Source organism: Corvus moneduloides, chromosome 6, assembly GCF_009650955.1.
Source record: "Corvus moneduloides isolate bCorMon1 chromosome 6, bCorMon1.pri, whole genome shotgun sequence".
NCBI lineage: Eukaryota > Metazoa > Chordata > Aves > Passeriformes > Corvidae > Corvus > Corvus moneduloides.
This window is the reverse complement of record NC_045481.1, coordinates 30863090-30875741: the sequence shown is the minus strand read 5'-3', so window position 1 is coordinate 30875741 and position 12652 is coordinate 30863090. Positions and strand designations below refer to the sequence as shown.

General features: G+C 33.1%; 1 protein-coding gene and 1 long non-coding RNA gene across 8 annotated transcripts in view; one reads left to right on the top strand and one right to left on the bottom strand.

Moving 5' to 3' along the window:
- LOC116445580 overlaps positions 1-12652 on the top strand; it is an 87714-nt gene that overhangs the window by 432 nt on the left and 74630 nt on the right. The window contains exon 2 of the long non-coding RNA XR_004240819.1: positions 133-264. This is a non-coding gene — a long non-coding RNA (uncharacterized LOC116445580). The remainder of the gene's footprint in view (positions 1-132; positions 265-12652) is intronic.
- C6H15orf41 (chromosome 6 C15orf41 homolog) overlaps positions 1-12652 on the bottom strand; it is a 135206-nt gene that overhangs the window by 59375 nt on the left and 63179 nt on the right. For 6 of the 7 annotated variants that reach the window (XM_032112318.1, XM_032112316.1, XM_032112315.1 and 3 more), the window contains one exon: positions 12195-12300. In XM_032112318.1, the coding sequence (XP_031968209.1) occupies positions 12195-12300 (106 nt within the window). Of the gene's footprint in view, positions 1-12194; positions 12359-12652 lie in introns of those variants that run through there. The other variant, XM_032112317.1, reaches the window with a different exon arrangement.

The window sequence follows — 12652 nt, the reverse complement described above, 5'->3', positions numbered from 1 at the left end:
AAGAGATTTTTTTTTTTTTCCCTTGAGAAAGACAAAATAAAAAAAAAGAGAAGTTGCTCTCCAGAAGATTTTTTAGGGTTGTCAGACTGTTATATTATAAACAACCTTATTAGTCCTTTATAATTACAATAGGTACCTCTGGACAAGATCGAGCAGACATGACAAATGCTTCTGACTTCTTTTTAAATCGAACCTGGAAGGTCATCGCTGAACAAACAGAATGCTATACAACTGGGGCCATAAATTGAGAAAGCTAACAAAAAGGTAAGTTTTTTTGATATTAAAAATTAAAATTATTCTGTTCAGAATTTTCTGTGTAAGATCTAGAAATAGGAGGATGAAATAGTTTAAAAAGGGTAAGTAGGTAAAGAAAAATGTATCTTTAGAAACTTTATGATCGAAATTTTTTTTGGCAGCTGAACCTGTATTTTAGTATCAATACAATGTCTTTAGAGTAGTTGCTTTATTTTACAAATATTGCCTTATAGGTAACGCCTTAATGAGTATTTATCCATGTTTGCATTTACTTTTTTTACAGCATTATGATGAAACAGTGAACAGTTAAAATAAGACCAGTCAGTCTCAAATCTATGGGATTTGCTTGCTGCTATCCTCACATCAAGTCAGTAAAAGAATAGCATACTACTGTGCATTTTTTTTAACGTTTTTATTTTGTTTTAGGATCATTTAACAGTACTGGTAGTTTTGGATTAAATTTAATTTGCATGGAGATAAACAGTAACTTAAGTGACTGGAACTGGAAACCAGTTGATGGATTCACTTTTAAATCTCGTATTTCAGTTTGGAGAGGAAATGTAAGGATTGAATTAGAAAGCTGTAAACTCTTGATGAGAATTAGTGGTATAGAACAGAGGAAAACGAAACCTTCAGTTATTTTCCTTACAGTTAGGCTGAATGAAATTGTAAATCAACAAAAGGTTTGGACAGCATTCAAATCAACAGCTTTACCTAATAAAAGTTCTAACAGAGCACTGAGCATACCATTTGAAACAAATATGAAATAAATATGAAATATGAATGACCTAAAAGGAACCATATGAGAAGCAAAACAGTAAAATCACCAAAATTCAAGCAAAGGAAATTTGAACTGAAATGTATGATGGGCAATTAAGTACCTATTTTGACAATTCTAAGTGGTCAAATTTTTAAAGTATGACAGAGAAACCTTAACCTATTTATATTTGAGTGATAAATGAGGCATTTTGTGTCATTACATTCCCATAAATCACCTTCTTTAACTGCTGATGGCTTTTATCAGCTCTAACCTTTTCAAGCTTCTATCAGAGTGCTAACATTTTCAACTTTGACACATATGCAGTTTACAAATTCTGCAGCTGATTAACTCTGGACAGAAGCACACTGCCATCATTGTCTTCTTCAAGTTTGGTTACAGCGTCAGCATCTCAAAAACTCACAGGCATCCTTCGTATGCCAGAAAGTACCACTTTTGTTGGGCTGTGTTGCAAAGGATCCAAAACATTTTTCCTTTTGAAACAAGTAAATGGGAATATACTTTTGAAAGTAGTCTTCTACAGAAAGACTGAAATATGTGTAATTTTCCTTATTTTAAAATAAATAGCACTTTCCAGATAAAGAGATAAAAGTAATATGATCAATTTTACATGACCTTATAATTTAAACAAGATTGGAATAAAAAAAAATTGACTACACAAGAAGTGAAGCTGTAAAAATCTCTGAGGAAAGCAACAATAAAAAGTTAAAAAGATTCTAATTACTGCAGTGTATTGTATATCTGACATTGCAAAATACTGCAATTATAAACAAAATATTGCAATTATTAATCATGATTATGGGCCCTTAAATCATTTTATGGGATCCCTCACTAAATTCCTCTCTCAACTATTTTGTAAATTTTAAAGCTTATAAATAGCAGTATCTCAAAACTATAAATTTCAAAGATTCAATTTCAGCATTTCAGCACTCAGAACATGAAATGAATTCAACCATGATATACTCAGAATACAATAAATGAAAGAGAAAAAAAAAAAAGAGGAAAAAATGTTTTATCCTGTGTAAGTAAACCCAGAGATTTCAAGGAACACTAGCTTTCTGTAGGAACTAAAATTAAATTACCTATTTGTCTGACACATTCAAATTTTGCTACAAACAGATGATAAAATAGTTGATAAAATCCCATCTAGGTGTCTGTCTTATAAAACATTTTAACTTACTGTACTATTCCAACGAGAAGCCAGCCATATAGTAGCTCTTTCTACTTTAGTAGCATCAAGACATAGTAAGAATGGTACCAAAGATTTAAATACTTGTATTTTTGCTATTTTTAAAATTTAGAAATGTGCAGAATATAATTTCAGATGTATTTCATCTATTGAAACAAGTAGTGACTCATTCACTGAAATGAATTTCCAAGATATAATTGATCTAGACACTGAAACAAAGCCCAGGTTTAAAGAGATACTGTCTTTAATAATATTAGTCAGACTGAAATTTTTATGTTGGTTGTGTGACCACTGGAAGCCTGGTACTTCAGATGGCATTAGTTTTGATAAGAGCTAACTAGACATCAGACCTAACTAATGAAACATGAAGAGACAGGCTTGGAACATGTAAATAGAATGTCTGCAGAGATTCTCGTGCTGAGATTCTCTCTTGGTGATAAACTACGTCTTAGAAAAACAGTGGATGAAGGAAAAATTTTTGCAGCATCACAACTAAATTAGCCTTGCAGTGTCAATATTTAAGGCCTACCCATAAAAAATTAAAAGTTCTTTATTTCACAAATAATGTCACACATCAGAGAAGCTGTGCAGTTACACTTTGATAATTCAGCTGTAAATCTTGGAATGTCTGTAAGTATTCACGACAAAGGAACATTTATCATTTAAAATAAAAGGACATGATTTCTTGATGTTCATATCAAAGACTAGTGATGGATGAGAGCACGCTAATCAAATGAAAAGAAAGAACACAGATGCTTACTATTTTGATTAGGAGAGGGAAATGAAGACTTCTTTCCTAAATAAAGATCTAAACATTCTTAAAGTATACACACAAACATATACATAAGTGTGCATAACACACTGCGCATTCTTAGGAGCTTGATATGTTCTCCAGCAGAAATGCTAAAAATGCTAACTAGAATTACTTAAGTTCAGAAGAAGCCACATAACACTGACTGATAAATTCCAGTTAATTGCTTATGAATTTATACATTCAGAAGCAATTTTAGCTTTCTTCTATTAAAATTCAACAAGTAATTAAAGAGAATAATTTGAGCTTTTTTTTTTTTTGTAATTTGTTTCCTACTGCCTTAGCTCTAGGTTTAAATTATACTTCTGTAACATCATCCTTATGTAACTTAAAATTGCATAAAATCAATGTAAATATTACTGAAGACAAAAATGTAGACAAAATTTGATGCAAAAATGCATCAAATGGGATGCAATATTGCAAGATAAATGTGGAACTTCAGAGCTAAATTTTATTGTAAGCTTCTACATTCTTGATACTCAAGTCACCTTACCTCAGTGTCTTGCTTTATGTGTACACAAATTTTATCAAACTAATTACGCATGCTTAGCAAGAACTAATAAACATCAAGAATTCTGTTTGCTCATTGTAAGAGTCACAACCACTGCCAGTGAGACAGCCAAAAGTTTGTTCAATTTGTAGATCCATGTGCAGTGGCAAGGTCCCATGAGGGTCAATGATACTTCCACAAAGTGTTGTCAAATGATGATAACATGCAAGTCCTTGAAATCCATCTTTCTCATTCTCCTTTAAGCAGGTAGTAACTATAAAGAAAATCCCTCTGATACTTTTCCATCAAAATTCTGCAATGAGTAAAAACTTTTAGATATCCTCAAGAAAATACTCCAGTCACTCTTGTTCTGAACAGAGAAAGAAAAGCTCCTTTGCTAACTGGACAACTACTCATCAAATATACTTGCTTATACCTTGCTGTAGTTATGAAACAAACAAAGTACTAACAAAATGAAAATAAATTAAAAAATGAGTTTTCAAGAATTTACAAGAGGGAACATTTTACAATCTCTATAAAAGTATGTAATTGAACATAAACTGGTGGCACTGAGGCAGAAAAAATATATTTGAATTAAAAATATTCTTAATGCAATAATATATTTCTTATTGTAAAAATAATTTTTACCCAACCAGAAATACATTTGAAGTTGAGAATAATATAATGTAGTGTTTAAAAAAATACACCAACACCAATAACCATTTTGCTCTGCCACTGAAAAGCTTTAGTAAGACACATCTGATGATGTGCTTAATGCAACTTATCCAAATATCCTCAGTGCCTCCTTTAATGCAAGATTAGTGTTCTAGGGAAGCAGATTCTTGTGCTCTGGAAACAGATATCCATATTGTACAATCGCTCAGAATAAACAAAATGTAGGAAGTTTCAATATATACATTTCAGTCTCATCTTTAATCAAAAGAAACTCTCTCAGAGCTCTCACAGGGGCTGAATGGAACCGTGGTATGCCACAGTGACACTGAATTTCTTTTTGCCTAAGCCAAGACTTAGGCACAAGGAATTTGTTAAACTGTGTGGAAATGTGATTCCTGTCCATTAACTGTCCAGGGACTACTAAATCTACTCATCTTGTACTGCAAATTACTCCTAGATTGTGCATTAACCTCACCAGTCTCATGCTTTTAAATGCCTTATTTACTGAGTCCTAGCTGTAATCAGCTAGTGATGTTATTTATTTTTTCCTTATATTAGTACATATAGTACATATAGTTTTGTATTCTATACATAGTAATTTATCATTTAATATATTAAAGGCTGCTTAAGACAAAATAATTCCTCCACCTCTTGGACCTTTTTTGAAAAATTTACTGGATGCTCAATATATATAATATTCAATAGCATGTGAGAATAATTTTTATGGAACTCTGATAGTTAGAAAGATAGATAACTCAATTATTAGATCATCTATCAAAATATTCAGATGTGTAAGAGGTTACTAAAAAGATTGATGACTGAGAAAGTCCACTGATTCTCTAGCCATCATATCCACGCATTTGGCTAGACAACATTTTTCGCCGCCTTCACAAGCAAGCTTCATTACCCATCACTCCACTGAAAAGAGTTTATTATGAGGCTGCCATCTTGGCAAGACTATTATTTAGATGATAAATGTTGGGGGGAAAAGTGTGTCTAGATTTTTTTTTTTAACATGAGCTTTTTGACAGATAAAACAAACAGCATCTACATTTCTAATTAACTTAAATTTGGCATATACAAATACAGGTCAGTAAAGCTATGATATGCTACTAGATTATCTTCTGTCTGAATCTTGCCCTTAATTTGCAAAATGTAAATTAACTAATTAGAAGAAAAGCAGCATTATTTGTGACAAAATGCTGCTTCCACTTTTTCTGCTTTGTGACATTTATGATCAACTGTAGTCCTTCATTCTAACTTCTAGTAGATGGATAATTATGCTTAAACTAATTTATTAGGCTTTTAGTATTGTAACCCAAATAAAAACTTGAGATTTCTGAAGGCAAAGAAGCCCAACAACTGTGACATGTAGCTAAATGACATACTTGCCAGTTTTACTTCATTGACAATATTATGCTGTTAACATATCTGGCATGAATACAGGTACAAATATTTTCACTTTCAATATTCAAGTACCTGACTCAAAGGAAAGTCTCTATTAGTATTCTTAAAATTTCCTTGAAATCTCTGTGTCCCTTCTGTACATGATGCATAGTAACAATAATATACTTACACTTTGTTCATTAGTACTAAGAGTTAAATTTCACTTTATACGCCTACTACCCTCCTCAACTGTCATTTGAAATGGATTAGACTAGCACCTACAGAGTTACAAAAAGGAAGAGGAAGTTGATCATTCTTGAGTTTCAGCCCAGCAACTTGACCTCGTTAAATAAAAAATATATGATATCATAGTTTACAAGAAGGTATTCTTTTTGCTTTGGTTTGGTTTTACTATTAGTATGTAGATAAAGAACCAACACTAAAAAATACATTGAAAATGTCAGATGCAAATGTCAATTAAAAATTACAAGGAATTCTGAAAGGTAAGGTCTGTGGGGGGTTGACATTCTTTGACATAGTGGAGTGTCTGCAACCAGGCCCTTGGCAAGAATAGCAGGATCTGTGCTGTCATATCTTATTGTACATAAACTCAGATGCTTGTCTAATCTGAATGAGAAATACCAGGAAAACTGGAGCTGAAGCCATGCAGTAGTATGGAAGAAAGTTGAAAATGCTCTATCTAGATTACATGAATCTCCTGTGACAAGAAAATATTTAAGACAGCTCAGAAAAATATAAGGGGAAAATAATGTAAACAAAGATATATACTGCTTCATATAGTATTTTTTAAGTTCAGGATGTAACAATCTAGCAGTTAAAGAGGCCTACATAAGGGAATTAAATTATAATGAAAATCCCAGTTTCATGTCTGTATTAAATACTGTATCCAAGGAGAACAATGCATGAAAATACATACTTAATATCAATCATTCAAATATAAATTATGAGTAAAATATGGTTTGTTCTTTCTTTGCTTTGACAAAAATTAGTTTTGATACAAAACCAAACAATCTACAATGCTCAACAAAACAATTAACATTATAGCAATTATTAATATTAGCATTATTAACATTATGCATAAGCCATGGTCTCAGTGAAAATGGTTTCATGCTCTGTTATTCAACCACATTGTTGAAGAGAGCATGACAGGTAAGATCTAAAAACATTACTTTTGAGCTGGAGCAAAAAAATGTATTTTTCATATGCTACATGTTGATTTCTATACTGTTCGTGTGTCATTAAATAAAGACAAAACTAATTAATATCAAATGCTATTGGAAATAGGCTAAATGTATCTAGGACATTGGTGAAGCGCAGAGATATATATGCCTCTGTGTGTGTTTGTACCTATATCTGAATGCACACGTGCATCTGTTTATCTTGCAGAAGAACATGGTTTTACCATCTTCCCAAGTAAACTACTGCATTTTCTACTAATAAACTAGTAGAAAATGGCATTTTTCACTGCTTTTGGTTCTCTTCTTGTCTATAAACAAACGCATCTTACTCAGTGGTACTAAGGTTAGCAAGTTGGCATAGTAATTCACTTAAAAAAAAGTTAATTAGTTTTGAAGAAACTTACTATATAAAGTCCTAAGCAGTAAAAATCACCATAAACTCTCTCTTCTATCTACATCCATTTTTGTTTAAGATTAATTTAGTAATTCAAGTGGAGCCAGAAGGGAGAGAAAAAGGAGCATAGCAAAATCCAGCATGTGTGAAAATCTACAAGCATTAGAGAGCTAAACAAACCCTAAGTCCCTCAGTGTTGAAGTAAGGTCAAAACCTTTCAGCATTGTACCAGTGTGTCAAAATATGTCAACAAACCATCATACTGCAAGAAGAAGAATGACCTTTCAGTTCTTTATGTTTGGGCTGCTTTGGATACTGGGTATGCATGAACAGTTTTCCTAGCCACTTGACAAATGTAACTCCCAAGGTTTCTTCCAAGTCAGGTTGTTACAATGGCTTTCAACTCACCAATACAAATTTTTAAACCATCTGCAACTGAAGAATACTGAACTTGTTAATAAAACAGACATCCATAAACCCACAACAGATCTCCCTCTTCCCCTACCACCTACAACCAGACTAGAATTACTACTTCAACAGTCTTCACAGTAAACTGTTAAACCAATTTAAAGAGACGAACAGCAAAAAACGTCTATAATTCTGATGTCCTGATTCAGACTTTGCTCACATATCATTCATCCTCACAATCAACTGTAAATGCATTTGAACAAAACACTCTTCTCAAAAAACCCTAGGAACACATTATCTGTGTTTGTGTTGTGAAATACAATCCTTTGCATCATTTGTGTTTGCACTTCTCTGAAATAAATATCCTTTTATTAATTGACGGGGTTCTATGATAATTTGATAATTTTACTATGACTGATAGTTATGAACTGAAGTCTCAAGATCAGGCATAATATACCAATTAACAACACACTGAATCATGAATTTAGGCTGCCAAAAAGTGTGATTACTACTTTAAAATTACTTATGGGAAACTTTCTTTTATTTATTCTTCCAAAAAAGCAGAAGCACAGGACTAACAGCATTTGGAACACAAACAAATGGCGGAAGAAATTTAGTACAGAGATGACCTACCATTTTTATTCAAAGAGAAGATGAAATGCTTCTTTTCCACTATGTGAAAATGCCTTTAGTTTAATAACAGTGTCAAATATGACATTTTCCTACAGTCTTCCTCACATATAGTAAAATTTCTTTAGCTAATAATGACGTCAAGCTTTCTCCTGGGACTCTCTAGAAATTACATTCCAGATTGTACATATGCCTTAGCCATGCTTGTAGAAGACAGAAAATGTAAATTGCTGTATTCGAGTTTGTATCTTCTTACAGCAAGTCACTGACAGTGCACCCACTAATTACTGTATGAACCATGTGTTGCTGATCTGTATATCCTTAGAAAACAGTAGTCATGCCTGTCAGCTCTGACTAACAGACTTTTACAGCCAGGACTCCAATTTTTAATTTAAGTTAGAAAAAAGTTATAAAATAACTTATAAAAATCAGTTATAAAAACACTACGGAAGGAAAAAAAAAAGAAACAGCAACATTCATCTAAATCCTAAAATAATTTACATGCTCATAGACCCCATTTTAAAGTGCAATCTGCATAACTTCCTGTTCATGCTCTCCAAATTACCTTTGGTCCCACAGACTATTCAACAGCTTTTATTCTCATGCTTACAACAAATACACCAATGTAGACCAGTGAAAAATGAAAAGTGTGGTATCTACTACATGTGCACAAAGCAATTATATTTTGGTTTTTTTTGTTTACCCAGCGGCAGTGTAAACTACAGCCTGCTCAGTGGATACCACTACTCTGAAGGAACAAACATACTGAGAGAAGTATATGAATCACTTTATACTAAGTCTGTCCAGTATATAAAATAGCTTTTTTTCCTAAAACATCACTCTGCAAAATCACGCTGGAAATAGGCAAGACCAAACTTGCCTTTTCCTGTTTCTTTATTATTGAAAAAGCTCAATATCTAAACAACATCTTAAATTATAACCGTGCAAATCCACTGACAAGGTACACTTTGTACATTTTTAATGTGAAGCTTAATTTGAAGATGAGGTTGCAGTGCACCACTGCAATTGAAAATTGCTTAACAATATCATTGATGTATGAGCCATAAAAAACCTTGCTAAGCTGTCCCTGCAGAACTCAGAGTAATAAAAAGGTGTTCTTCTGCACTGAGGTGAACAGACATGGTTGACTGCATCTAGGGAGCTGTTCTGTTAAATGAGAAAGTGCCATTTCTTTCCTGTCAGTACAGACACTCACAGATTTAGTTAGCACAAAGTACAGGATTTAATGAAATACACACATAACAGCAAACAAACCCCAGCTATGTTCAAAGATTTCAGTCAGATTCTGAGTAAAATTCATCTTACATCTGTGACATGTGAGAAAAGAATGCAGAAACTTTTCCAGTTTGACTCCTAATTTTTAGAGAAGCAATAAAAAAGTTGAATGGAATAGGTCTGAAACCTCTCACTTTCATTCCTTTCAAAGTATCTAGATTTGTATTTTTATCCACATCTAACAGGCGATACAGATTTTCTCTTGAATTTAATTTCTGTTTTAAGTTCAGCCAATGGGTCAGGTTTACAAAACACTAAACTATTTATTGAGTGTTGTATCATCTCTATTGTGAACTCATGCTTGTTGTCCAAATAATTTCTCTTTCAAGAGGAAGGGAGACACAAAGGTGTGGTGAATTGACTGAGAATCTGGTTCTCACTGAGAGACCTCTGCACAGACTGATGAAATAATACAAAATTGATTCACAGTTTGTGCAGCTACACCTGTGTCCTTTCATATAAATAGTTTCAGAGACCAATGAAAGTTAACTGCCTAACCTACATGCAACCTAATCTGTCAACATGGATTCATTAACCCAACTGTCATTATATTAGAAGCCACAGTAATTCAGAACTCATTTCAGAAGATGTGGCACTGTCCACTTGGCCAAACGGTACCAAAATTAAAACTAATGGGATTTATTGTTAAAAAAACCCGCATAGAAATCTGCCTAATTTCCATAATTAACCTAGATTTTGGATTTAGGGTGTAACAAATCCTACAATGGAGTTCTAGTTTCCTTTATATGAATGTAAATTCACTATATTTAAGAATCAACCATTTTTGTAGTTGTTTTCAATACAAACAGCTATAACAGCAGATTTGGCAAAATCTCAAAACTACTTGCAAAATGTTTTATTGATCTATGTATCATTCCAGTCTAGCTTGCAACATTAAAGATACTTGACTAACAGCTCAGTGAGAGATGTTATTCCATTTCTGAAGTTGAATTAGTAATTGGTACATGTTAAAATTAAAATGAAGTTAGCTATGTCTTGGTTTCTTGATAAAAGCATAAGAGAAGTTTCCTTTGGAAATGTCAGATGCAAATGGTACACACTATTCTCAAATGTTTTACACTAAAATGTTGATAGACACTTTGTAGCACAAAAAAAGGACAGAACTGCAACGGCAATTTTACTACAAACAACAACTGGATCAGTTGTTCATCCTACCCGTCTATGTAACTTTCACCCCATTTCAACTTAGTATCTTTATGCTCATGCTATCTGTTTAAAATTCACTTATTGGAGCTGCTTTTCTCTGATACCATCATGGATCCCTTCAAACACACCCTTTATACTCAGAAAGTATTCCAGTACATCCGATGGCCTTCTCCCAGCCTGAGCTGCTCCATTTCTTTTACACTGGATGTGCAATTCAGCACTGTTTGCATCACACTCTTTCCTGCCATTCTCACCATTTGCTTAGATATTGTATATACTCAAGTTTCTTTCTAAGTCTTATAATCTGTATTTCACAATTTATTTTCTACAACTTTCCTAAAGTATAATATCTTCATCCAACAATTGACAACCTTCCAAGTTTCCCATTACTTTTATTCAAGTTTTCCAATTCTCTGGTTTCTGGGATTGTCAAATAAGAGCAGGTCCTTTTCAAATCAATCAAGAATGTTGCTGCAGAGCATAATTCCGAACTTTGATGATGTTATTATCAAGATCTCGTTTCCCTTTCTCTGCTGCCTTTTACTGAACCTCTTTTAAGGTATTTTCAAAGGTACTGCTAGCGATTTTCACATTCAGCTGAAATACTAACAGTCACCAGACTACTCTCTGATACTGGCACACACCCCCTTTTTGTTGCATGTTCACACATTTGTGCCATGTTCTCCACTATCCCTCTGATGTTCTCTTGTGGACACTGAGAAGAATTCTAAATTTATGCTTTAAAAAATCCTTTATTAAAAATTTAATTTACCTCACTCACTATCTTGCTTAGGGTTCTACCACATACAAAAATGGCACTGAAGATGAAGCATTGTGTTTAGTATCTTTCGGGAAAAAAATCCTCCAGTGAGGAGGTGTCATGGATAATGATTTTTAGAACAATAAAGCAGAAGTATTTTAACCATATTTAAAAGAAAATACCTTTGCACCATCAACATGCCACAAAAGTCTGTCTAGCACAATTTGTTTCCCTCCTTACCCTCCTGCAAATACTTACATTTTCAACTTGAAGATAATTGTAATTATTGCTTCAAATGTAAATAATAAACAAAAGAAAAACTTTATTAAAAAAACCCACTGTGTAACAGTACTGTCCTACTTACACTGACAATGAGCAATAACATCCTTTATACACAAAACCCACTTGGTTAGACTGTGAAGATGTTTTTAACAAGTTTGTCACCTTGCACATATTCCAGAATGTTACAGCAAAATCTCCTTTCAAAGTCAGGTACTAAAAAAATTGACATATAACTTCTGTACCAAAATAACTTACTCTGTCATTTAGCATTACTGTAAAATCACCACATAGATCTGCTGCATGTTAATGATTAAGACCTCAATTTTTTACAAATATTTCAGCACACCAACTTGAAATGAAAATGACATTCAAAATGGCAGATTAGTAACATGTAGAGTCAGTAGTGTTTTATCCAGTAACTTCTTTTTAAAATGAAGTCCTATTTATCTATAAGGAAAAATAACAAAAATATACCTGTTCCAGTAGCTCCAAAACTGGTCCTGCAAGTAGGCTTGGTGGCTACTTTCATCACCAAATGAGGCTTTGCTTTCAATCCAGTGAATTATGTGTCCTTCCACAGCTAGGGTGACAGCAGAAAATAAACTGAACTCTGAAAATCACACTCAAAACCTGTAAGACTGTGTTAGAGAAGATTCTATTTACTCCACAATCTACCACATAAATCATGCTTGCAACTGAGTTACATATTTGTAAAAATTATCTTTCAAATATGCACATAGGGCATTTAAAAAAAATACCAGAAAATACTTTAACAGATAATCACATTAATTTCAGTTTAATTACACTCTGTTCCACATATCTGCGTTTATTCTAACACAAGCAGAATGTAAAGAGAAAGAGTAGACTAAGAAGCAGTTGTATTCTTCTATTCCCTTACTTTGCTGGAAGGCCGTTATCAGGTACGGAATTGG